Source organism: Perca flavescens, chromosome 15 (assembly GCF_004354835.1).
Source record: "Perca flavescens isolate YP-PL-M2 chromosome 15, PFLA_1.0, whole genome shotgun sequence".
Classification (NCBI taxonomy): domain Eukaryota; kingdom Metazoa; phylum Chordata; class Actinopteri; order Perciformes; family Percidae; genus Perca; species Perca flavescens.
The window spans coordinates 2,202,533-2,229,370 of NC_041345.1; the positions used below are offsets into that span (position 1 = coordinate 2,202,533).

General features: G+C 41.2%; 2 protein-coding genes across 2 annotated transcripts; one reads left to right on the forward strand and one right to left on the reverse strand.

Annotated features, from left to right (window-relative positions):
• Nucleotides 1-1,029: 1,029 nt before the first annotated feature.
• Nucleotides 1,030-3,001, reverse strand: LOC114570290 (uncharacterized). The gene is made up of 2 exons (XM_028600550.1): nt 2,622-3,001; nt 1,030-1,667 (listed from the first exon to the last, which is right to left on the reverse strand). Exons 1-2 carry the CDS (start codon nt 2,863-2,865, stop codon nt 1,291-1,293), a joined length of 621 nt encoding a protein of 206 aa, XP_028456351.1. The 5' UTR covers nt 2,866-3,001; the 3' UTR covers nt 1,030-1,290.
• A 1,419-nt stretch (nt 3,002-4,420) lies between these two features.
• txn2 (thioredoxin 2) lies at nt 4,421-25,784 on the forward strand. The gene is made up of 4 exons (XM_028599876.1): nt 4,421-4,519; nt 15,927-16,207; nt 23,234-23,357; nt 24,913-25,784. The coding sequence occupies exons 2-4, from the start codon at nt 15,927-15,929 to the stop codon at nt 25,027-25,029; spliced, it is 522 nt and encodes a 173-aa protein (XP_028455677.1). The 5' UTR covers nt 4,421-4,519; the 3' UTR covers nt 25,030-25,784.
• The last annotated feature ends 1,054 nt before the right edge of the window (nt 25,785-26,838 follow it).

Sequence of the window (26,838 nt, forward strand, 5' to 3'; positions counted from 1 at the left end):
AACACTGACGCTAGGCTAACGTTACCTGCTGTCAGGTGTAGTGTTGTTACCGTAACTAGCGTCCCGTGGGGCGATGTTTCAGTTTCCCATTCAAAACAGCGATTTTCGCTGAAAAGCGACAAGTTTGCAGGTATGCTTTAGACCATTAGCTATGGCGAAAATTCACACATAATGTAGGTCAAAGGCGGCCAAACGGCGTTGATAAACACGCTAAAAGTGATTATGCGTCTCGATAACATGCCATAATGGCATACGAATTGGCATTCACAATTAAGGTGGAAAATAAAAGCTCTGTGTTTAATGTATTTTTGTTGATGTTGAAATGGATTTTAAAACATATGGTTTCGAAAAACATATTGTTAGAAATCGGTATCGAAACTGAGGTATCGAAATTGGCACCGGATGGAAAGATTCTGAACGATAGCCAGCCCTCGCCACGTGGCTTTAGTAACACTAAAAAAAACCCGACAAAAACACGACCAACGTCACACGCTTAGGCAAATAATAAACGGTTGGGTTTAGGAATAACATTGGGGAAGGCTTAAAAAAATAACAACAAATAGTTGAAAAATGCCACATGCGGGACGTGATCCCAGCTCTCTCAGAAAGTCCTGTGTTTGACCCCACCCCCCCACCAACCTCCCTTACGTCCGTTTATCATACCTTCAAACTCAGAAGGGCTGAAAAAGGTGACACATGTGATAGTTGATCTAAAGAATTAAGAAAAAGTCACCCAAAACAACAGTCGGCTCAAAATTAAATGATTTATTAAAAACAATAACTTATTTCACCAGTAAATTCCTGTTAAAACGACAAAAACAGTCACTGGATGGGAAAAACAACTTTGAATGCAGCACAAGGCTTGCGAAGCGAATTTCAAGTGAACACAACATCTGTGTTTTTCAGACAACGGCAGCTATAGACTGGTGTTACAATCCTCTCCAGTGAAATCCAGACACACTTTTACACCGTTTATCTGTCAGCATTTTAACCGTGTTTAATCCAGCTGCTAGCTAACGCTAGGCTAACGTTACCTGCTGTCAGGTGTAGTGTTGTTACCGTAACTAGCGTCCCGTGGGGCGATGTTTCAGTTTCCCATTCAAAACAGCGATTTTTGCTGAAAAGCGACAAGTTTGCAGGTATGCTTTAGACCATTAGCTATGCGAAAATTCACACATAATGTAGGTCAAAGGCGGCCAAACGGCGTTGATAAACACGCTAAAAGTGATTAATGCGTCTCGATAACATGCCATAATGGCATACGAATTGGCATGTCGTACATACGCCACTTCATGACATCAGTCTGGTTAGAGACGGAGCAGGAAAGACGGCTCGAGGAATTATCATCACAGCGTTTAAATGTTTAAACTCTTCAAGCTCCTCCTTCAGCTTTCGGTTCTCCTCCAAAAGACAGTTGATAACATCTCGTCTACATGTGCAGAGGACACATTCCTGTGCCGGAGATGAAGACTGCTGTGGCAGCAGCAGCTGGTCCTGGTGCTGGTCCTGGTCCTGTGCCGACAGCTGCTGGTCCTGGTGTTGCTGGGTCCTGCGCTTTACTAGCCGCTGAAATCTCGCTTCATCTGTTTTCTTAACATCACTGTGGCCCAACCGCAAAGATGGTTTCCAGTCAGGGTGGTTCTCCAACATCTCATATGATGGTTTACCTAGAACAGAAAAATGTCATTATGAAAACTCCATCAATGTAATCAATGCTTTAAGGTGGCAAACTGTTGAAGATAAAAAAAATTAAAACCATGCTTATGTTTTAGTACAATATACTTTTAGGTAAAAAAGGCAACTTAAAAATGTAAACTGTTGTGAGACTGAGTGACACTGAAACTGAGTCGAAAAAGATTGTTTCAATACTGATTAAGTCTAATCAGCATTTGACAGCCTCACTCCAAACTCAAGTTTCTAAAGAATTAATTAGGTCATATCTGTCATTTAGCATACTGTAGGAGACTCATTGTCCCCACAGGAAAGGTAACGGTTGTCTCTTTTGGGGGAGCAACTCTCTGCTAGACCAGACGTGTTTAGAACAAAGAAAATGTGTATCTCTGTAAACTTGAAAAAAATCGGAAATCAGAGGTGCGTCCCTTAACCTGAGAGACTTTTCATTCAAGGGAAACAATTATTTCCTAAAGGAATATAAATCTGATCCCGAGAAATATTCGGGGCTGTTTTTATGTGACTCCACAAGGAGAAGCATGAATTCAGTCTGCTGTCAGCTGCAGTGTAACATTTGTTTTTGTCATGTCGTTTTCATCGTGTTGTTCATTAAACCTTTTGCTTAATCTTTCAGTTCGACCCAAGCCTCTCCTTCCTCCTCAGAAATCAAACGAACACGTCTTTTAGACATTTCTTAACAAAACCCAGTACGGTAAAAGATCTCGGGATGTCCTCCAAAGTCTGTGGGTAAAGTTAGTGTGGAGAACCGCTGTGTGGGACAAACATTACAGCGAGCACGTTTCACAGACAAGCTAGCATAACGTAATGTACACAATATCAACAGTTTGACATATAGCTAGCTAGCAGGCTAGGCTACAACGTCAGGTGCACTTTGTGGCTTTAAGAGCCGACAACATAAACACATTTAAAGACATTTTTAGAGAACTTACCCGAATGAAAATGCAGAGAACACACTCTCATCGACTGGGGGATGTGGTCGAAAGTAATGTCCTTTCTTCTAATTGCAGCCACCCAAGAAATCCGACGTCTACTAGTCACGTTGGAGACGTGCTCTCCTTCGTGCTGTTTCCATGTAGGGACACGAAAAAACTGTAACACCGGTTTCTTACGGTTTCCGCGACAGTCATGTGAGGAACTGGAGCAGTTTATTACACAGCAGTGTTTTCCAGGCATTCTAAAATAGTGAGGAATTACAACAAGCTCCTCTGCTACAAACGTAAACAATGAACTCGTGCTGGCGGGTATCCTCCCAAGATGCCGGAAGGGGGAGGCTACCGTGATCTCTGGGGGCGGGGCGCTGTGTCGTCACGACATCTCCTCATTCTAATTGGAGAAGGGTTAGGCCAGGAAGCGAATAGAGAGCCGAAGTCCCGCCCCTTCCGGTGGACCTCATGGGACCTTAATGTCAGAAAAAATATGAACGGTAGTGAACGGGGAGAGGCAAATTATTTTTTGATCCCGTTTGAATTGAGCCATGGATTACAAATATGATGTTCGTCAATTTAAAAGATAATTTTTCAACCGAAGAAAGTCTCAGTTACCCGTAGGTTTGTCATAGTACCACTTAGTTTAGTGTGAAACCGCTCAGTGGACTACATCTCCCGTTTCACACAATCTACGTCACCTAGCTTAATGCTTGGTTTGCTCGCTAGCTAGCTAGCTTAGCTCTGTTCCACAACACATGTAACGTTATCGTAACTGCTGTGTTTTATCCAGTCAAGTGTTCTCAGCAGAGAAGCAAAAGAACGAGAGAGATCCTCTGATCATTAGAGTAACCTTACATCCCCGGTACGATACACAGACAGACATCGTAGCTTCAGAGAGACGTCATCCATGAAGTTTGTAGTCTTTCTAATTACGTATTTTCATAGTCTTATACTTCAACAGTTTAACAATAAACGGAGACTTTCTTCGGTTGAAAAATAATGTTTTAAATTGACGAACATCATATTTGTAATCCATGGCTCAATTCAAACTGGATAAAAAAATAATTATTATCTCTCCATTGACCCTCGTTCATATTTTTTTCGAAAGATAGGTCCCATGGACCGGAAGTAGAAGGGCGTGACTTCGGCTCTCTATTTTCCGAATATCCCGCCCTACTCTGCCTCTGATTGGCTAGTAGTCGTTGCCTTCGTTGGTTGGTTAACGGCTCTAGGGTTAAGAATACTAAATTAAGCCAATCAGAAGCAAAGCAAGGCAAAGTAGGGCGGGACATTCCTTCGGGAACGCCAATGGGGAACGCAAGTTCGCCTCCTGGCCCCACCTCTGACAATGAAGAATGTTAAGTTTGGTGTTTTTGCTGAAGATAAGAAAATAGATTTTGTTCTCAACAACTTGGTGCTGCTAGGAAAACATTTTATATATTAACGTAGATACTTTAAGACCAAACCCTCCCTGATCCATTGGAAGAATGAGTTCAATCGTTTGTGCAAGTCATTGAAACGGGTTAAAGATTTAAAAAAAGAGCCCTTGAATTGATTTATTTATATGAAACTCTTAATTTAATTTGAGATAGCCCCTTCTATTTATTTTTTTATTTATCTTATTTTATATCATTATCTATGTTGATTTGTAAGGTATAAGCTCCTAGGTTTTTGTTAATATGCTCAACCCGAAGTGGATTTGTAACTGTGCCTTGTTTGTTTGTTTGTATTTTTGTATTCTGAAAAAAATGAACAATAATAATATTTTATATACTCCTGGCTGCAGTAATGTGAGAGGCGCTAAAGAGCTGCCCGGTCCCTTTTATCTGCTGCACCAAAGCGGAAGTACTTGGTTGGTCCGCGAAGGCCAAGATCAACGCTAGCGAAGCCGCAGCAGCAAGGTAAACACGGAGAATGCATATGGTATTGTTTGAATATATCAGTGCTGTGTGTGACATTTGAGATTATGTTATTGTGAGACTGTACGGACTGAGTGTTTGTGTGTCTCTCAGCGAGAGGAGGCGACGGCGTGGGGAGGAGGACGAAGAGGGCAAAGTCATGCGTAACGTGGGTTAATTACGCAAACATAAGATGCCCTAAATACACCGAGGGGGTCAGTCGTTATTTTGGAAATATTTGCGAACGTGTAATGTTTTAAGCTCGGTTGTTTGTACATCTTTGCTTGTGTTTGAGTGTGTAAACAGCAGAGCAACATGGCTGTTAGGAGAGAAACGACCTCAATTAACTTGGAAGGACAGTACAAACAGCCCGGCAGGTTTAGCAGCCGTACTAATAATACGTGTTGCTGCCCATGCGGTTAATAATAAGGTAAACTACGTCATAAGTTACACTGTTAAGATGTACACGAGATGGTGCTTTCTGCTGTATGTCCACAATCTTCAATAAAGCTTGATTTTTAAACCTCATAAGCCACAGAAATGTCCTAAAACAACATTAATGCTTGATTAAGAGTGCAAATTAACTAACTAATTAACTATTTAAGTGATGGATAAAGCCAGTCTCAATGTTCCAATGTTTATCGGTGTTTTAAGCCCCCCCCCCAAACGCCCCACTAGGATTAGGCGATGGTTAAGGCGCTGACACACCGAGCTGATAATCGGCCGTGGGACAGTCTGGCGAGTAGAGCTGGGCGATTTTATCCTCTAAAAAAATCTGCGATTTTGGCATTATTTTTTATAAAAAACTCAATTTACGATTCGATTTACCCCCCTTCCATTTAAAACAAAATAACTGTAAATATATTTTAAAAATATATATTTATTGTATTTAATTAAAGTGCATCAACATAAACAATTGCAAAGGCAAACCCTTTCTCTAAGTGAAAAGTCACTGTGCAGTGTGCAACAAAGATTGTTAAACATCCAAATTATTTATACTGTACTTGGACTGAAAAAAAAATAGATTTTTTGAAAATATGAATCGATTTGACCTACCAACTCGATTTTTAAATTAAATAGATTTTTTTCCCCAGCCCTACTGGCGAGGTCGGTGCCTCGAGTCTGTTCGGTGTGTCCCGTGCCGTCGGCCTTCATTTGGGCCGACCTGACTTGTTGCGTCAGAGGGGCAGTCGGACTCAATGACCAATCTGATTGGTGGAGAGCTAACCCGGAAAACGGGGAGCGGGATGAGCGTGACTAGAGTCTCTCAAAATCTGACGAAAATCTTCTAAACTGACCTTTGTTGATCTGAAATGAAGACAGATTCAGCAACCGCACGGCCTATTTCTCTCTTCAAATGTTTTCAGAAACACGTTTCGTTGAACTATTTTAGTACAATATGAGATCGTATTCTGAACGAGCCGTATAGTATTAGTATTTTGTCTTTTGAATTTTTTTTACTTGAATACTTAAATTTTAAAGAAAATAAATAAGAACTGTTTTCATTCAACATTGTGCCCATTATTATCATCAGTGATTAAGTAACTCACTTTTAAAAACACATTTTTAAAGGATATCGTCTAATTATCGTTATTGTCAAAATCGGTTAGTACAGTAACTTGGTTCATGTTTAAATCAATAATAATGTCTCATATCGTTATGTACTTGTAATTCTATACAATAATAGGTCAAATGCAGCAAGTCAAAAAACCAACTGGATCTTCTTTGCCAGTTTGCACACATTTCTTTGAAGGATTTCAAAAATATCGTCTGGATATCGAGATATTGAAAAAAAAATATTGAGATATTCATTTTTGTCAATATCTCCCACTCCTACTTTCAGTATGCGCCAGTGAGAAGTCTCCGATTGGGTCGCTTCGAAATCCAATTTTGTTTCACCGTTACATTTTCAAGCCCTAAAGCGTAGTCACTAGGGCTGCAACTAACGATTATTTTAATAATCGATTAATCTGTTGATTATTTTTTCGATTAATCGATGAATCTGATAAAAAAAGCATTCATTTACATCAACTCAATACATGCATACTTATTGTTTTAGTTAATAGTTGTGTAAAGGTAAGTAACCCAAATAGCAGATACAGACAAGACAGACAGACAGACACACACACACTTATTCATTAAATTATTACCATCATTGTAGTGCAAGTTAAGTTCATTTATACACCACACACTATTATATTTGTCAACAATAACTGATATGGGACAAAGCACATAATATACATAACAGATTGAAAAATTAATGGGCCAAAAAAGGCGAGTGAATAAAACCGTGTCTTTAGTCTTGCAAACTATACCCCCCCTGCTTTATTACTGTTATTACCGAGCTAACGCTAGCTTGTCATGCTAGTCAGCTGGATAACGAATAAACGGCAGCACCAGAAGAGCTCCTGGAGGGACGGTACGTTCCTCCCTTCAGACCGGAACAGAAGTAGGATAGTGTAGTGACTTTACCCTGCTGTTGAACTCCCTTCCTCCTCATCAAGGACTTCAACATGTTTAGGTTTTAGGTGCTGACTCATCACCGTGGTGCGCCCGTGCCATGCCGTGTCGCTTTTGCTTATCTTGCAATTAACACGTTTCTGAATGATTTAGTGTGAAATGCTCCCACACCTCGGATGACTCGGGTCGTACTGATTTCTCTGCCTCCGCCGAGTGTTTCAGAACAACGTTACGGGTCTCTCCGGTCTCTCTCCGTATTTCCTCTACCCCGCTCTGCTCTTTTTTTTTTCTTTTCGCTCCTCCTGCAGCCAGCAGTGCGCTCAACTCAAATTTTTTTTTTATCTCCGCGACTAGGTGGCCTAATAGTTGCGCGACACAACAAATCGATAATTAAATTCGTTGCCAACTTTTTTAGTAATCAAATTTTATCGATTGGTTGTTGCAGCCCTAGTAGTCACAAGTAAAAACTGCAGCTAAATCGATTATCGAGTACATTTCCGCTTATAAAGCTTCATTATAATCCGAAGCGAAAGCATAAGCGTCTCTTCAGTGTGTTCTGAGGCACTTTTTGGACCTCGGGGAGACTGATCTGTCGGGTTGGTGTGTCTGGGCCTTTAAGGTGCCTTGAAGTCAATGGTTGCAGCGCTGCCTGGAAGGAGATGTTGGGGGGGGCTTAAAACACCGTTGAGCGTGTTCCAGTACCCATAAGCAGCATTTACGGTGGAAATCCCTTTTTTATTTAGCCTATGTGAAGAAGAAAATAACAGATGACAATTCAAAATGTATCAAAAATATAACTGAAAGTATGTTGTTGCGTGTCATTTTTAAGCGGTATATGGAAACGGTGGAGCTTTCCTAGTGGGTATACTGCGTATAAGAATATAATATGCGTATATAATTATTTTATGTATTGCTTGTTGCTCTTCTAAAAGGCCAGGAAAAGAAATTCCTGCTACAGCTCCCAGGTTGACTTATTTAAGTGTCTGGTTTTGTCTGGCAAGCAGCCCAAGTCCCATAGATAACTAAATTATCCTGACAGGAAGCTCTGATATCACATCAAAAGAGCAAATATTCGCATTTTGTGAGTAGTTTGTTAGACTGAACACACAATAGGGAGTGTCCTACCCTCCCTTGAGGATATTTACTCCAGTAAAAAGGGCTATGAGACTCAATAAAGATCCAAACCACCTGTTTAACAGCTGAGATGCTCGGGGCTCGGGAGTGGCTTCTACAGACTAATACAGGACCTATAGACTGATACAGGACCTAGAGACTGATACAGGACCTAGAGACTGATACAGGACCTAGAGACTGATACAGACTGATACAGGACCTAGAGACTGATACAGGACCTAGAGACTGATACAGACTGATACAGGACCTAGAGACTGATACAGGACCTAGAGACTGATACAGGACCTAGAGACTGATACAGGACCTAGAGACTGATACAGACTGATACAGGACCTAGAGACTGATACAGGACCTATAGACTGATACAGGACCTAGAGACTGATACAGGACCTAGAGACTGATACAGGACCTAGAGACTGATACAGACTGATACAGGACCTAGAGACTGATACAGACTGATACAGGACCTAGAGACTGATACAGGACCTAGAGACTGATACAGGACCTAGAGACTGATACAGGACCTAGAGACTGATACAGGACCTATAGTGAGGAAAATAAGTATTTGAACACCCTGCTATTTTGCAAGTTCTCCCACTTAGAAATCATGGAGGGGTCTGAAATTGTCATCGTAGGTGCATGTCCACTGTGAGAGACATATTCTAAAAAAAAAAAAACTATTGTATGATACAGCTGCAAATAAGTATTTGAACAGATGAGAAAATCAATGTTAATATTTGGTACAGTAGCCTTTGTTTGCAAGTACAGAGGTCAAACGTTTCCTGTAGTTTTTCACCAGGTTTGCACACACTGCAGGAGGGATTTTGGCCCACTCCTCCACACAGATCTTCTCTAGATCAGTCAGGTTTCTGGGCTGTCGCTGAGAAACACGGAGTTTGAGCTCCCTCCAAAGATTCTCTATTGGGTTTAGGTCTGGAGACTGGCTAGGCCACGCCAGAACCTTGATATGCTTCTTACAGAGCCACTCCTTGGTTATCCTGGCTGTGTGCTTCGGCTCATTGTCATGTTGGAAGACCCAGCCTCGACCCATCTTCAATGCTCTAACTGAGGGAAGGAGGTTGTTCCCCAAAATCTCGCAATACATGGCCCCGGTCATCCTCTCCTTAATACAGTGCAGTCGCCCTGTCCCATGTGCAGAAAAACACCCCCAAAGCATGATGCTACCACCTAGAGATGCACCGATGCCAGGGCTTTGTGTATCTGTCGATATCCGATACCGTCGCTGAATTAATAATAAACTGTATACCTTCCACCTCATACCTTCCTTCCAGCATATGGAAGAGAGTGAAGGCACCAGACCTTCCTAACTAAACATTACTTTCCTAACGAAGACAAAATAACATAGATGTAATGTATTGAATTCTTATTTATTTGTTATTTAAAAAACAACTGTGCATTCAAATTGAAAATAATGTAATCAAACTTCTTAAAATAAATTTAAATAAATAATAATGGGCCACCTTTTATATAGGTTTATAATGGCTTATTCTACTGTCATGAGTACATAGAATATCTCAAACATGTTAATGTCATGTTTACTAAAAGCTTTTATTGCTAAAGGGTTTGGCTCCACGACATTGTAAAATAACTTTTTATATGAAGGGGAATCCATGAAACAGTTACAGAAGCTAAACTATTTGTATTGTGCAAACTGCAAAGTAGTAAAATAAACTCAAATCGAATGAATACACATGCAAACAACTTTAACATTGTTTCCCTTTCAAAACCAAATAGTTGTAAGCCAGTTGTATAACCACTACCTTGGCCACAGGTAAGTTAGGATGTAGTATTGTTGTAGTGGGCGAGTGAACGGAGCTCCGCTGTTTGAATAACGTCAGTAGGTTGGAGGACATATTTCAGCGAGGCGAGACCTCTTAAATCCAGAGTTTTAATCATTGCTCTGAACCCGTCTTTCTCAACTGTCTGTAGCGGGACCGGAGGTGGATTGCGTTCATAATGTTGCTCCGCTGCATGCTTGAAGTGACACGTCTAACGTTAGCCCTGTAACGTTAGCACGGCCGAGTAACGTTAGAGCGACGGGCAACAACAGACGGCTCCTCTCTTGAGCACACGTTGTTCTGGTGTATCTCCGGTCTTTCTTCATCCTCTAGCTCACTCTCTTCATCCTCTAGCTGACTCTCTTCATCCTCTAGCTGACTTTCTTCATCCTCTAGCTAACTTTCTTCATCCTCTAGCTGACTTTCTTCATCCTCTAGCTGACTCTCTTCATCCTCTAGCTAACTCTCTTCATCCTCTAGCTGACTTTCTTCATCCTCTAGCTGACTTTCTTCATCCTCTAGCTGACTTTCTTCATCCTCTAGCTGACTTTCTTCATCCTCTAGCTGACTCTCTTCATCCTCTAGCTGACTCTCTTCATCCTCTAGCTGACTCTCTTCATCCTCTAGCTGACTCTCTTCATCCTCTAGCTGACTCTCTTCATCCTCTAGCTGACTTTCTTCATCCTCTAGCTGACTTTCTTCATCCTCTAGCTAACTCTCTTCATCCTCTAGCTAACTCTCTTCATCCTCTAGCTGACTCTCTTCATCCTCTAGCTGACTCTCTTCATCCTCTAGCTGACTTTCTTCATCCTCTATCTGACTTTCTTCATCCTCTATCTGACTTTCTTCATCCTCTAGCTGACTTTCTTCATCCTCTAGCTGACTTTCTTCATCCTCTAGCTAACTCTCTTCATCCTCTAGCTGACTCTCTTCATCCTCTAGCTGACTCTCTTCATCCTCTAGCTAACTCTCTTCATCCTCTAGCTGACTCTCTTCATCCTCTAGCTGACTTTCTTCATCCTCTAGCTGACTTTCTTCATCCTCTAGCTAACTTTCTTCTCGGTTCTTGAATGTGCAGTAGCGACCGGAGCCTCTCCCAGCTTAACAGACTGTTATGCTACCTGGCTAGCTAGGCTAGCAGCTGTAATGTTACCCAGCATGCCATTCGGCAGTGTAGCTACATTTGTAAATGTAAAATTATTAGTGTTAGAAACTGCATGTTGTTGTATGCTAGGGTGTTTTATCCTTTTTAAAGAGGTAGTTGTGGGTTATTAATTGTTGTGTTATGAAGTTACTACCATGAGTGAAAAGGCTACGCAGTTAACTAGAGATGTACCGATACCAGTATCGGTATCGGCTCCGATACCGCCTAAAACGCTGGTATCGGTATCGGAAGTACTGGAGTTTATGCACCGATCCAATACCACGTAATAAAGCCCTAAAGAAAATCTACATTAAAGTAGTTTATGTTCTTTTTCCCTTATAACTGACTGTCAAACTGGAGAATAAAAGAAAGTTCTACGACATTCATTGTTTGTGTTTGTTCATGTTTCACAAAGAGTTTAACCTGAGCCAGACCGACAACAAATCACATCCATACAGAGATAGTAGTATACAGCTGTTATATATCATATCATCATACAGAGATAGTAGTATACAGCTGTTATACATCATATCACATCCATACAGAGATGGTAGTAGGGCTGGGCGATAAAACGATAACGATATGTATCGCGATAGACACATAATCAATATCAATAGAAAATGCGGTCGATAAAACGTTCGATAACTTGTTTTTCTTCATCAGAAGAAACCAGAGGTTGTGAATCAAGTTTGGTTGCATGAACAAAGGCCCTCACTCTCTGGCAACCTAGCAACGTGGGGAGTGACACTCTAACAGCCAATCATGTAACAGTATCAAGTTTGGTTGCGCCACATCGCTGTCTCGTGTTCTTCAATAACAGAACCGGCGTGGAGTGGAAAGTGAGTGCCGGAGCGAGCGAGGAAATTGTTGATAAAACAGGAAAAGTCAGTATGGCAGTTTTGGGGATTTTATAAGTCTCACCGTAGTCAGACCAATGTCGTCAGACCGTCGTCCCCACCAACACTGGTAATACCATAAACTTGTTTTACCACTTTAGCCGCGCTCACACTTTCGAGCACAGCCGTATTCGCCATCAACGTCCAACAACATCTGCAGCTGCAACACGGCACAAGCAGCAGAGCACCATGGAGAGGTACTCTGCATCAGCGCCTTACTAAACGCTACAAAGAAATAACGAAGGCAGACATGCTGAGCACTGTCCAGAAGCCAGGTTACCAACCTAGCACTAAACCTGCAGAAAATAGTTCCCCTAACACTTTGCACTATTTTATGACACTTTATTAAGCATTTCTTACTTATTCATTAATTTTGCACCTTAATGTTAAGAGATAATTGTTAAGTGTTCATTGTGATTTTAGACCTGTTTACATTTTAATTGTTTTCCATGGTTGTGTTGACATTTCTGCTTTTATAATTGAGGGGATTATAATCAGAGCAGGGTTAAGTTTTAAATAAAAATGTTTAAATTTAATATATTTTTCTCCTGGTCCTTATTTTAAATAGGTCATAAAAAATATCAATAATTATCGATATCGACCGATATGAAAAACTTATATCGTGATACAGTTTTCAACCATATCGCCCAGCCCTAGATGGTAGTATACAGCTGTTATACATCATATCACATCCATACAGAGATAGTAGTATACAGCTGTTATATATCATATCACATCTATACAGAGATAGTAGTATACAGCTGTTATACATCATATCACATCTATACAGAGATAGTAGTATACAGCTGTTATACATCATATCATCATACAGAGATAGTAGTATACAGCTGTTATACATCATATCACATCCATACAGAGATAGTAGTATACAGCTGTTATACATCATATCACATCCATACAGAGATAGTAGTATACAGCTGTTATATATCATATCACATCTATACAGAGATAGTAGTATACAGCTGTTATACATCATATCACATCCATACAGAGATAGTAGTATACAGCTGTTATACATCATATCACATCCGTACAGAGATAGTAGTATACAGCTGTTATACATCATATCACATCCATACAGGGATAGTAGTATACAGCTGTTATACATCATATCACATCCATACAGAGATAGTAGTATACAGCTGTTATACATCATATCACATCCGTACAGAGATAGTAGTATACAGCTGTTATACATCATATCACATCCATACAGGGATAGTAGTATACAGCTGTTATATATCATATCCCATCCATACAGGGATAGTAGTATACAGCTGTTAAAACATAAAATATATGACACACTGGTTTCGGATCGGTACTCTGTATCGGCCGATACGCAAGTTCAGGAATCTGTATCGGGAAGCAAAAAAGTGGTATCGGGCCATCTCTACAGTTAACGGGCCCGGTGCTGCGACGGAGTGAAAAGAAAAAAAAAACTGGATCCGCACGAGGATCTGTTAATTTTTCAGATCCAGCTATTTTGTCAATATCGGGGCCGATACCCGATCCAAATATCGGATCGGTGCACCCCTACCCCCATGCTTCACAGTAGGGATGGTGTTCTTGGGATGGTACTCATCATTCTTCTTCCTCCAAACACGGTTAGGGGAATTATGACCAAAAAGTTCTATTTTGGTCTCATCTGACCACATGACTTTCTCCCATGACTCCTCTGGATCATCCAAATGGTCATTGGCAAACTTAAGACGGGCCTGGACATGTGCTGGTTTAAGCAGGGGACCCTTCCGTGCCATGCATGATTTCAAACCATGACGTCTTAGTGTATTACCAACAGTAACCTTGGAAACGGTGGTCCCAGCTCTTTTCAGGTCATTGACCAGCTCCTCCCGTGTAGTTCTGGGCTGATTTCTCACCTTTCTTAGGATCATTGAGAACCCACGAGGTGAGATCTTGCATGGAGCCCCAGTCCGAGGGAGATGTCATGTTTAGCTTCTTCCATTTTCTAATGATTGCTCCAACAGTGGACCTTTCTTCACCAAGCTGCTTGGTGATTTCCCCGTAGCCCTTTCCAGCCTTGTGGAGGTGTACAGTTTTGTCTCTAGTGTCTTTGGACAGCTCTTTGGTCTTGGCCATGTTAGTAGTTGGATTCTTACTGATTGTATGGGGTGGACAGGTGTCTTTATGCAGCTAACAACCTCAAACAGGTGCATCTAATTTAGGATAATAAATGGAGTGGAGGTGGACATTTTAAAGGCAGACTAACAGGTCTTTGAGGGTCAGAATTATAGCTGATAGACAGGTGTTCAAATACTTACTTGCAGCTGTATCATAAAAATAGTTAAAAAATCATATTATGATTTTTTTATTGATTGTCTCTCACAGTGGACATGCACCTACGATGGAAATTTCAGACCCCTCCATGATTTCTAAGTGGGAGAACTTGCAAAATAGCAGGGTGTTCAAAATACTTTATTTTCATCACTGTATAGACTGATACAGGACCTATAGGCTGACACAGGACCTATAGGCTGACACAGGACCTATAGGCTAATACAAGACCTATAAGCTGATACAGGACCTATAGGCTGATACAAGACCTATAGTGTGCGTCCTTTGAGAACTGTAACTCGTATAACTTCTGTTATCAGTTAATTGTAGCGTTGACCGGCATGAAATCTGCATATGTCAGACTGACCTGCCGGTCGCCGGTCATGGCAGAGCACCTGAAAACCGGCCAATTCCGGTCACCGGCCGCTCTGTCGGTGCATCTCTAATTCGCAATTAAAATAGTCATTAATTGCAGCCCTAATCTCTTAAGAATTCTATTTAATCAACATAAGATAATACTTTATCGTCTGTTACACAGGGTTCCAGAAAATTGTCTTTGACAAGGCTCCAGTTACAAAGAGACATTCATACAGACTTATAAAAACAAGACATGGGGTGTTGAGGTATCAGCTGACTGTGGTGTTCATTTTTTGCTGTTCAATATGGCTACTGCAGATGGGATGAAGGATTTCTTGTAGATGTTTTTTCGGGCCTATGGTACCCTAAAACGCTGGAAGGAGTGATGGAGGGGGTGAGAGGGGTCCTCTGTGATCAGGTTGGCTTTCCTGATCACAGAGCGATTGTACAGCTCAGATAGGGGAGCATGTGGGGTGAGCCAGTTCTTTTGGCAGCGTGATTCACTATGCGTGAAAGCCTTGTTCATTAGGGCTGCCACCTCTTAGTCGACTAATCGGTCGTTTTGGTCTTAGTCGACTAAGATTTCTTTAGTCGATTAGTCATTTTTTATGCTTATTCATGCTTAATTACTCATTTCCAAGAAACTTATGAGCACATTTATGGTAAACACAAGATTAAAAGTGGAGCTTTTGCAGGATTAATTGTGGAGAAACTCAGTTTCACAGATGGTTAATTAACTACATTTATATTAGAGATGTTCCGATACCAGTATCGGTATCGGCTCAGATACTGTTATGATGTATAACTCTGTTATATATATATATCACATCCATACAGAGATAGTAGTATACAGCTGTTATACATCATATCACATCCATACAGAGATAGTAGTATACAGCTGTTATACATCATATCACATCCATACAGGGATAGTAGTATACAGCTGTTAAAACATAATGAAATATATGACACTCTGGTATGGGATCGGTACTCGGTATCGGCCGATATGCAAGTTCAGGTATTGGAATCGGTATCGGGAAGCAAAAAAGTGGTATCGGGCCATCTCTAATTTATATTGTGCTTTTCTAGTCTTAACCACCTCTCAAAGCTCACAGCTCTGTCAATTAAATCAACTCATCGATTAGTCGACAAAATCCTATAAGTGTTAGTCGACTAAGGAGTTCTTTAGTCGAGGACAGCCCTAATGTTTTGTGTTTTGATGGTGAGTTGGTTGTACCAGGAAGAGATATTGAAAGTGAGAGCTGAACATTGGTCTTCTGTTCTTTTGTCTCCTGTCTCTCTCGCAGATGGCTCACAGGCTGCTGGTACGTAGACTTTGGACACTCTCTGCGAAAGATATCCGCTCCCTCCCAGCATCCGCTGCCTTCTCTTCTTCTTCTTCTTCCTTTTCCACTTCGCTGCAGTCCGCCCCGACGCGGCCCTCCTTCCTCTCTCCCTCCCGCACGCTGCCTGGCTCCCTCCCTCACACCTCCCGCCGCGAGGTCTCCTTTAACGTGCAGGACCACGAGGACTTCACAGACCGGGTCATCAAAAACGAACTGCCCGTGCTCGTCGACTTCCATGCACAGTGAGTACCGCGGTTCCAGGTTTTAATAAAACCTGGAAAAGTTATGGAATAAAAAAGAAAAAATAAATAAATAAAATGCAAATTACAGGCCTGGAAAGGTTTTGGAAACATAAAAAGACCCAGTAAGTTTTGAAAAAAGTCATGGAATTGTTTTTTTGTTTTGTTTTTTTAAACACAGCATAATAATATGTGATTTAATAAATGTATTTTCACTTCGTCTTAACCTCAGCGTTGTATTCGGGGAGCGATATGATGAATCCCACTATGAACCACAGACATTATCATTCATTTTATAGTTAAACCTCTGAGGGTCAACTTTAACTCAGATTGGTATTCTTATTGTAGAATGTCGACTGACATTTTCAGGAACACACAGTCATGGAAATTTACCAAAAAGTAATGGGAAAGTATTTGTTAAAATGCCTATGAACCCTGATTACTGTCTGGACTGACAGATGACCCATGATTATTTCAACTTTGATGTAGTTGCCGCTGACCTTTTTTCGAAAGCGCGACCAATGAGATAAAACAGGAAATAGCTTCCTTGCCACCCTTGATGATGCCCCTACCTAGCAGTGCACAGTAGGGCTGGGCGATATGGAGAAAATCTGATATCACGATATTCTTGACCAAATACCCCGATATTGATATTGCGGTGATATTCTAGGGTGCTTTAACAAAATATGTTCAAACTTAGATTTTTGATAAATAATCATCAGCAATGTGGACATAATGTCTAAGTGGGGAAAAGGCAAATAATAGAACAGCTAGAACAGTCTGGTAAGTTCAGAAAAGTGCATCACTTTACTGTAATGCAGCCTTTAAAACCAGGAAAAGACACTTATGTCATATCCCGATATTACGATATCCAAAATCTAAGACTATATATAGTCTCATATCACAATATAAATATATTGCTCAGCCCTAGTGCGCAGAGAGCAAATCGCTTATCACGTATAGGCGGCTTATCATGTGCTGCGGCAAGACCTGAATTTCCCCTCTGGGGATTGAACATTTTATTATCTTATTTTATCTCTTAACCTTCTCATCAGGTGAAGGTTGTGTAATCTACTACCTGGTATGGATGAGATGTTAGCATATTTAAGTTGCATAACATAGGTAGGTTAGGAATCTGGCGTTAATAGCATTACTGATCTTGAAACGAAGGTGATATTTCCCCAGTAAAAGAACTCTTGGTGTGTGTGTGTGTGTGTGTGTGTGTTTTAAAATTCGAGTTGGTAGGTCAAATCGATTCATATTTTCAAAAAATCGATTTTTTCACTTAGAGAAAGGGTTTGCCTTTGCAATTTTGTTGATGCACTTTAATTAAATACAATAAATATATATTTTTTAAATATATTTACAGTTCAGTTATTTTGTTTTAAATGGAAGTGGGGAGGAAATCGAATTGTAAATCGAGTTTTTTATTTATTTATTTTTTTTTTTAGGGGAAACAAATCGCCCAGCTCTAGTTAAGGGTTAAGATTAGGCATTTAGTTGTGATGGTTAAGGTTAGGGTAAGGGTTAAGGTTAGGCATTTAGTTGTGATGGTTAAGGTTAGGGTAAGGGTTAAGGTTAGGCATTTAGTTGTGATGGTTAAGGTGAGGGTAAGGTTAGGGTTAGGGTTAAGGTTAGGCATTTAGTTGTGATGGTTAAGGTTAGGGTAAGGGTTAAGGTTAGGCATTTAGTTGTGATGGTTAAGGTTAGGGTAAGGGTTAAGGTTAGGGTAAGGGTTAAGGTTAGGCATTTAGTTGTGATGGTTAAGGTGAGGGTAAGGGGCTAGGGAATGCATTATGTCAATGACGGGTCCCCACAAAGATAGTGCCACAAACGTGTGTGTGTCTTGCTGTTAAAAATAAACAAGCACGTACACATCTTACTGAGCAGGGCGGAGTCCATTCTCAAGTCATGTGAGGTTACACAACAGCTACAGAAAGAAGAGCAGTTACTGTGTACTCTGTCCTACAGAAAGCAGTTACTGTGTACTCTGTCCTACAGAAAGCAGTTACTGTGTACTCTGTCCTACAGAAAGCTGTTACTGTGTACTCTGTCCTACAGAAAGCTGTTACTGTGTACTCTGTCCTACAGAAAGCTGTTACTGTGTACTCTGTCCTACAGAAAGCTGTTACTGTGTACTCTGTCCTACAGAAAGCAGTTACTGTGTACTCTGTCCTACAGAAAGCAGTTACTGTGTACTCTGTCCTACAGAAAGCAGTTACTGTGTACTCTGTCCTACAGAAAGCTGTTACTGTGTACTCTGTGCTACAGAAAGCTGTTACTGTGTACTCTGTCCTACAGAAAGCAGTTACTGTGTACTCTGTCCTACAGAAAGCAGTTACTGTGTACTCTGTCCTACAGAAAGCTGTTACTGTGTACTCTGTGCTACAGAAAGCTGTTACTGTGTACTCTGTCCTACAGAAAGCAGTTACTGTGTACTCTGTCCTACAGAAAGCAGTCACTGTGTACTCTGTCCTACAGAAAGCTGTTACTGTGTACTCTGTCCTACAGAAAGCAGTTACTGTGTACTCTGTCCTACAGAAAGCTGTTACTGTGTACTCTGTCCTACAGAAAGCTGTTACTGTGTACTCTGTGCTACAGAAAGCAGTTACTGTGTACTCTGTCCTACAGAAAGCTGTTACTGTGTACTCTGTGCTACAGAAAGCTGTTACTGTGTACTCTGTCCTACAGAAAGCTGTTACTGTGTACTCTGTCCTACAGAAAGCAGTTACTGTGTACTCTGTCCTACAGAAAGCAGTTACTGTGTACTCTGTCCTACAGAAAGCAGTTACTGTGTACTCTGTGCTACAGAAAGCTGTTACTGTGTACTCTGTCCTACAGAAAGCTGTTACTGTGTACTCTGTCCTACAGAAAGCTGTTACTGTGTACTCTGTGCTACAGAAAGCTGTTACTGTGTACTCTGTGCTACAGAAAGCTGTTACTGTGTACTCTGTCCTACAGAAAGCTGTTACTGTGTACTCTGTCCTACAGAAAGCTGTTACTGTGTACTCTGTGCTACAGAAAGCTGTTACTGTGTACTCTGTGCTACAGAAAGCTGTTACTGTGTACTCTGTCCCACAGAAAGCTGTTACTGTGTACTCTGTCCCACAGAAAGCTGTTACTGTGTACTCTGTCCTACAGAAAGCTGTTACTGTGTACTCTGTCCTACAGAAAGCAGTTACTGTGTACTCTGTCCTACATAAAGCAGTTACTGTGTACTCTGTCCTACAGAAAGCTGTTACTGTGTACTCTGTCCTACAGAAAGCAGTTACTGTGTACTCTGTCCTACAGAAAGCAGTTACTGTGTACTCTGTCCTACAGAAAGCTGTTACTGTGTACTCTGTCCTACAGAAAGCTGTTACTGTGTACTCTGTCCTACAGAAAGCTGTTACTGTGTACTCTGTGCTACAGAAAGCAGTTACTGTGTACTCTGTCCTACAGAAAGCTGTTACTGTGTACTCTGTGCTACAGAAAGCTGTTACTGTGTACTCTGTCCTACAGAAAGCTGTTACTGTGTACTCTGTCCTACAGAAAGCAGTTACTGTGTACTCTGTCCTACAGAAAGCAGTTACTGTGTACTCTGTCCTACAGAAAGCAGTTACTGTGTACTCTGTCCTACAGAAAGCTGTTACTGTGTACTCTGTGCTACAGAAAGCTGTTACTGTGTACTCTGTGCTACAGAAAGCTGTTACTGTGTACTCTGTCCTACAGAAAGCTGTTACTGTGTACTCTGTCCTACAGAAAGCTGTTACTGTGTACTCTGTGCTACAGAAAGCTGTTACTGTGTACTCTGTCCTACAGAAAGCAGTTACTGTGTACTCTGTCCTACAGAAAGCTGTTACTGTGTACTCTGTCCTACAGAAAGCTGTTACTGTGTACTCTGTCCTACAGAAAGCAGTTACTGTGTACTCTGTGCTACAGAAAGCTGTTACTGTGTACTCTGTCCTACAGAAAGCTGTTACTGTGTACTCTGTGCTACAGAAAGCTGTTACTGTGTACTCTGTCCTACAGAAAGCAGTTACTGTGTACTCTGTCCTACATAAAGCAGTTACTGTGTACTCTGTCCTACAGAAAGCTGTTACTGTGTACTCTGTGCTACAGAAAGCAGTTACTGTGTACTCTGTCCTACAGAAAGCTGTTACTGTGTACTCTGTCCTACAGAAAGCAGTTACTGTGTACTCTGTGCTACAGAAAGCTGTTACTGTGTACTCTGTGCTACAGAAAGCTGTTACTGTGTACTCTGTCCCACAGAAAGCAGTTACTGTGTACTCTGTCCCACAGAAAGCAGTTACTGTGTACTCTGTCCTACAGAAAGCTGTTACTGTGTACTCTGTGCTACAGAAAGCAGTTACTGTGTACTCTGTCCCACAGAAAGCTGTTACTGTGTACTCTGTCCTACAGAAAGCAGTTACTGTGTGTGCTCTGTGCTGTTACTGTGCTGTTACTGTGTACTCTGTCCTACAGAAAGCTGTTACTGTGTACTCTGTCCTACAGAAAGCAGTTACTGTGTACTCTGTCCTACAGAAAGCTGTTACTGTGTACTCTGTCCTACAGAAAGCAGTTACTGTGTACTCTGTGCTACAGAAAGCTGTTACTGTGTACTCTGTGCTACAGAAAGCTGTTACTGTGTACTCTGTCCTACAGAAAGCAGTTACTGTGTACTCTGTCCTACAGAAAGCAGTTACTGTGTACTCTGTCCTACAGAAAGCTGTTACTGTGTACTCTGTGCTACAGAAAGCAGTTACTGTGTACTCTGTCCTACAGAAAGCTGTTACTGTGTACTCTGTCCTACAGAAAGCAGTTACTGTGTACTCTGTGCTACAGAAAGCTGTTACTGTGTACTCTGTGCTACAGAAAGCTGTTACTGTGTACTCTGTCCTACAGAAAGCAGTTACTGTGTACTCTGTCCTACAGAAAGCAGTTACTGTGTACTCTGTCCTACAGAAAGCTGTTACTGTGTACTCTGTCCTACAGAAAGCTGTTACTGTGTACTCTGTCCTACAGAAAGCAGTTACTGTGTACTCTGTGCTACAGAAAGCTGTTACTGTGTACTCTGTCCTACAGAAAGCAGTTACTGTGTACTCTGTCCTACAGAAAGCTGTTACTGTGTACTCTGTCCTACAGAAAGCTGTTACTGTGTACTCTGCCCTACAGAAAGCTGTTACTGTGTACTCTGTCCTACAGAAAGCTGTTACTGTGTACTCTGCCCTACAGAAAGCTGTTACTGTGTACTCTGTCCTACAGAAAGCTGTTACTGTGTACTCTGTCCTACAGAAAGCAGTTACTGTGTACTCCTACATACAGCAGTAAGCAGGATCATCCCGCGTACAGTAAAGGCAACGAATCTGTGTCACGTCATTTGACAAATCTATGCATTTTCCTGTTATTTCTGATAATCTGATAAACAAAATGTATATTTTTTAATAAGTCAAACTCCCAATCAACAAAACTATAAAATAATATTAATATTTAAATAAATCAGCGGGAGAGTCCAGTACAGCCCGACTCTGGAGATTAAACTGAGATTAGCGATTATATTCAGGTTTTTAAGTTCTGCTCGTTCAACGGATGTTTGGTATATTGCTCTTAAACTCATTCAGAGAGGATTTGAGTTGCTGTTTTTATTCTCCGTTCTGATCGTTTTGGTGCTGGTGATTTTTCCTTTTGGGGCTGGCTAAAACCTATTTTTGGGGTGAGGCAAAAATGTGTCCGTGCAGGAAAATTCCTGACTGCCAATCTAGCGTTGACTCTCCGTATGAATTTAAAGGGAATTCATGGCCAACACTTTCAGTCCCACAACCTGTTTTACAGGTCCTGTTCCAAAAAGGTCTACTTTTAGACTGTTTCCGTGATACAAAAGCACCTGATGCCTGCTGCTCTGCACAATATGACCTTAAATCACCATTGCGATTAATTGCACATTTTACCTGAACAACGATAATTACATTTCTTTTTATTTTATTTTTTTTTGTGATTTCTAAGACTGACCCTGCGTTTTTCAAGTTTTAAAAAAATGTCTTGAAGTGCTTGCTCTCAGGGGAATTATTGGAATTGTTGGGTGTTTTTGTTAATTTATAGAGTGTGGTCTAGACCTACTCTATCTGTGAAGTGTCCTGAGATAACTTGATTTGATACTATGAATTAAATTGATTTGTAGGAGTGTTGCTTTAACCTCGTGTCCAAAACACCCTCGCTCCTCCAAGACACATGAAACCATTAGAGATGCACCGATAGACCGGCCGGTGACCGGAACTGGCCGGTTTTCACGTGCTCGGCCATGACCGGCGAGCTGCAGGTCAGTCTGACATATGGCGACTTCATGCCGGTCAACGCTGCAATTAACTGACAACAGAAGTTATAGAGCTACAGTTCTCAAGGATGGGACAGCACGCTCTCTTTCTCCTTTCTCTGAACTTATATTCTGTGTGTCGGCACTATTCTCCCACATGTAGGGAACCTGGTGAGTTAACTTGCAACATGTCAGCTGTTTGGACATTCTTCAGCGTGTGTGCAGAAGATAACAAGTTTGTAATATGCAACACCTGCATGGAGACAGTAGGGCGTGGAGGGACCACACCAAGAACCATAGTCGCATTTCTTTAGTGTGATATTAGATGTGAAAAGAAGGAAATGGTTCTAACGTTGCTTTTTAGATGTGTGTGAATGTCCAACACCAGGAGTAATTTATATAGTTATATTGTATAGTGATCCATTATCTGTTCAAAACATGTTCTGTGTTCTTTGTAAAATCTTCTATTAAAGAAAAGAGAGAAGGGAAAAAAAAATGTGTGTGTGCTGTAAAGTGGTTAGAAAAAATGAAATCCGAATCGGCTAAAATCTTTAAAATCTGTATCGGCTGCCCTAACTCAAAGAAAATCTGAATCGGCCAAGAAAGTTGTAATCTGTGCATCTCTAGAAACCATTCTGCAGTTGACATGAAATCCACATAACTCATCTTAGGACATGGAGGAAGGACACGGGACTACCTCTTTAAGAATGAAGAACCTGTTGCGTTTGTGTGTCTTTTAGGTGGTGTGGTCCCTGTAAGATCCTTGGGCCGAGGTTGGAGAAGGCAGTTGCAAAACAGAAAGGCCGCGTTGCCATGGCAAAAGTTGACATAGACGATCACACAGACCTGGCGATCGAATACGGGGTGAGACAATGTGTTGAATTTGTTTTGGAGTTTTGTATATGGACCTTTTTCACCGCTGACATGTTGACCTGTCATAGTAGGAAAAGCACAGCGGAGATTGATAACCTTAATGAAAATAAAGTACATACTGGCCATTTAATTACAGTAGGCTACCAGAAATGGTGACCTATAACACACTTAACTAAATCTGGCCCTGATGCAGGCTCTATCTGGACTAAATATGGCCCTGTTACAGGCTCTATCTGGACTAAATATGGCCCTGATACAGGCTCTATCTGGACTAAATCTGGCCCTGATACATGTTCTATCTGGACTAAATCTGGCCCTGATACAGGCTCTATCTGAACTAAATCTGGCCCTGATACATGTTCTATCTGGACAAAATATGGCCCTGATACAGGCTCTATCTGGACTAAATCTGGCCCTGATACAGGCTCTATCTGGACTAAATCTGGCCCTGATACAGGCTCTATCTGGACTAAATATGGCCCTGATACATGCTCTATCTGGACTAAATCTGGCCCTGATACAGGCTCTATCTGGACTAAATATGGCCCTGATACAGGCTCTATCTGGACTAAATATGGCCCTGATACAGGTTCTATCTTAACTAAATCTGGCCCTGATACATGCTCTATCTGGACTAAATATGGCCCTGTTACAGGCTCTATCTGGACTAAATATGGCCCTGATACAGGCTCTATCTGGACTAAATATGGCCCTGATACAGGTTCTATCTTAACTAAATCTGGCCCTGATACATGTTCTATCTGGACTCCTTCAACATGTCTTTACATAATTAAAACATGTCAATGTCAAATGCTTTCAATTAATTAATTGGAGGAAAAAAAGAAAAGTAAATCGAAGTTAAATCACAAGGGTGAATCAAGGCCGCAATTTTATAACGATTTATCGTGCAGGCCTAATATGAACCCGTCTGACAACGCATATCGCAGGCATAAACCTCTCAGTACATGTGAGCCTGCTCTACCACTGAGCCAACCCGGCCACCAGCCCCGGGGCTTTCAACCCAAAATGGGGCCAGCAGAGTTTCAAAATGTTAAAGTTTTAGAAGCTCTGAAACGCTGCGCTATCCCCAGAGGCCTCACGATACGATATCATCCCGACTACTCATGTCACGATACGATCTTATTGCGATTTTAAACCTATTGTAATATTCTGCGACATATTGCAATATATTACTTTTTTTCCAACTTCAGATTTTTCCCAATTTCAAATGATGTCCCCAAAAGGACAATTGTGTCAACATCTGTTGTATCTAAAAAGACACATTTCTCTGTTTGTTCATCTCACTTCAATTACATTGCTGCAAAATGTGATAGTCAAGCAGACAGACTGACCAACACGTATATCCTAAAAGATCCATACTTGGCGTCGGTTTATCGATACAGTATTGCCACGAAAAATATCGCGATACCATGTTTTATCGGTTTATTTCCCCCACCCCTATTGGACGGCAGGTGTAAACCAAAAGATATTAGTTTTTAAACCAAAACGTAGCAGTCTAATAACCCATAACGTGGTCTGTTCGCAGGTGTCTGCCGTTCCGACGGTAATCGCCATACGGGGAGGTGACATTGTCGACCATTTTGTGGGGATCAAAGACGATGAAGAGCTGGACTCGTTTGTCAGCAAGATCATCGGAAAATAAACCAGCGGTCCCCGCCCTGCCAGCCACCGCCGTTACTGTGCTGTTTGGTATGATATTTGGCCGCCATCTTGAGCCAGTTTAGCAACAGCTGATTTAAAAGAAAACACTACCAAAAAAAAAAAACTTGCCACAATCCCAGCTGGCAAACTCAAGTGCTCACACCCATCCCTAGGCGCACTGCTTCAGCAATGCATTGTCGCTTCTGTCTTTGTCTCTTTCTGTTTGTGTGTCTAGAGATGGGTGTATGCTTCCATGAACCCTTTTTAGTTCATGCTCCATTTTTTATTTTTGGAGCAGTTCTGTTTCGGGTCTCTACTCGTTCACAAGAGCGGCGTTACTGTTTGCTGTAAAAGTCTGTGGAAGTGAAAACGCACCGCTGTGCTGCACTGACACTGTATTACATGAGGGATGAACATTTGTAGTTTTAGCGGCGGAGAGGATTTAACTTAAAAGCTGACGATAGTGGAGGAGGTTTTTGTGAGCGAGTTAGCTGTAGTTCCTGCTTTTGTCCACACGATGGTGGCGTTTTCTCTGACATCACAAAGCCACGCATGGTTATTTTACACCAGTATGCCTAATAATAATAATAATAATGTGAGAGAGAAAGATGTTTTTTGTGTGTGTCTCTGGGTCCTGACTGTGAAATTTAAGTCAAGGGGGAATCGCAAATATGAGTTTGATTTTAGTTTATTATTCAACTGAACTCTGTGTACCAGAAACATGACCAAGTGAAGTAATAAAAAGTGTCAAAAGAAGTTTGAATTGTGTTTTTGTCTGTGGTTGGAAGAGGAAAACAAACCAAGGGTTCATGGCTTTATTGTCCCTAATGACACTGATGCAATATAATAGTTATGGACTTTCCCGGTGTTTGGTTGTTTTGAACTATTTCTCACTGTGGATGAGAGTGTGAGGTTTTTATGACGAGTATAAAACGTGAAAAAATGTGTTTGGATTAGAGCAGTGATTTTCAACCACTGTGCTACAGCACACTAATGTGAGAGATAGTCTTGTGTGCTGTGGGAAATTATCAGATTTTACTTAATTGGTCCAACAAAATTATTCCAATACAAAATAATTTGCCATTGTTGTGCATCTGTGTTGTGCATTTCCGGCAAAAAACGGAATATCGTGCAGGTAAACGTAGTGACTGATCGACATTTTTCACCATTTTCTGACGTTTTATAGGCCAAAATCGAAAAAATATATTTGTTATATTCTTCCCTGTTTCATGTTACTAGATATATCAATGATAACCTGGACTATGACAGAATACTAACTGTTCATTAGCCCAACAACATGTCTTTACAGCAGCATGGCTAGCACCAACAACTGAAGCCAAAGTTACCCACAATCCATCAAGTGTATCTAGGCATGGGACCGGTATGAGATTCTGATCGTATGATAACCTTCAGCATAAGTATCACGGTTTTGCGGTATTGCAGTTACAGCTTTAAAGTGCTCATATTATGCTTTTTGGCTTTTCCCCTTTCCTTTATTGTGTTATATATCTTTTTAGACACGTTATAGGTTTACAAAGTGAAAAAGCCCAAAGTCCCCCCCCAAATGGACTTACCATCTCCAACAGAAAACACTGTTCACCAACTGCTCCAAACAGCTCTATTGTAGTCCAGCCTTTACTTCAGAGACCAACATGGGTCACACCCTCATACTCTGCTTCTGACTGGCTAGTAGTCCTTACCTAGGTACTGTCAGGGCACTCACTGGCTCCTTACCTAGGGTCAGGGCACGCCCTCATACTCTGCTTCTGACTGGCTAGTAGTCCTTATCTAGGTACTGTCAGGGCCCTCA

Bases quoted from the DNA above. Each gene is read 5' to 3' on its own strand.
- LOC114570290 (XM_028600550.1), bottom strand. From the start codon at position 2,865: ATGCCTGGAAAACACTGCTGTGTAATAAACTGCTCCAGTTCCTCACAT. The intron at 1,668-2,621 runs GTAAGTTCTCTA...TTTCTGTTCTAG, and splicing joins TTCTCTGCATTTTCATTCGG to GTAAACCATCATATGAGATG.
- txn2 (XM_028599876.1), top strand. From the start codon at position 15,927: ATGGCTCACAGGCTGCTGGTACGTAGACTTTGGACACTCTCTGCGAAA. The intron at 16,208-23,233 runs GTGAGTACCGCG...TGTGTCTTTTAG, and splicing joins CTCGTCGACTTCCATGCACA to GTGGTGTGGTCCCTGTAAGA. The intron at 23,358-24,912 runs GTGAGACAATGT...GTCTGTTCGCAG, and splicing joins ACCTGGCGATCGAATACGGG to GTGTCTGCCGTTCCGACGGT.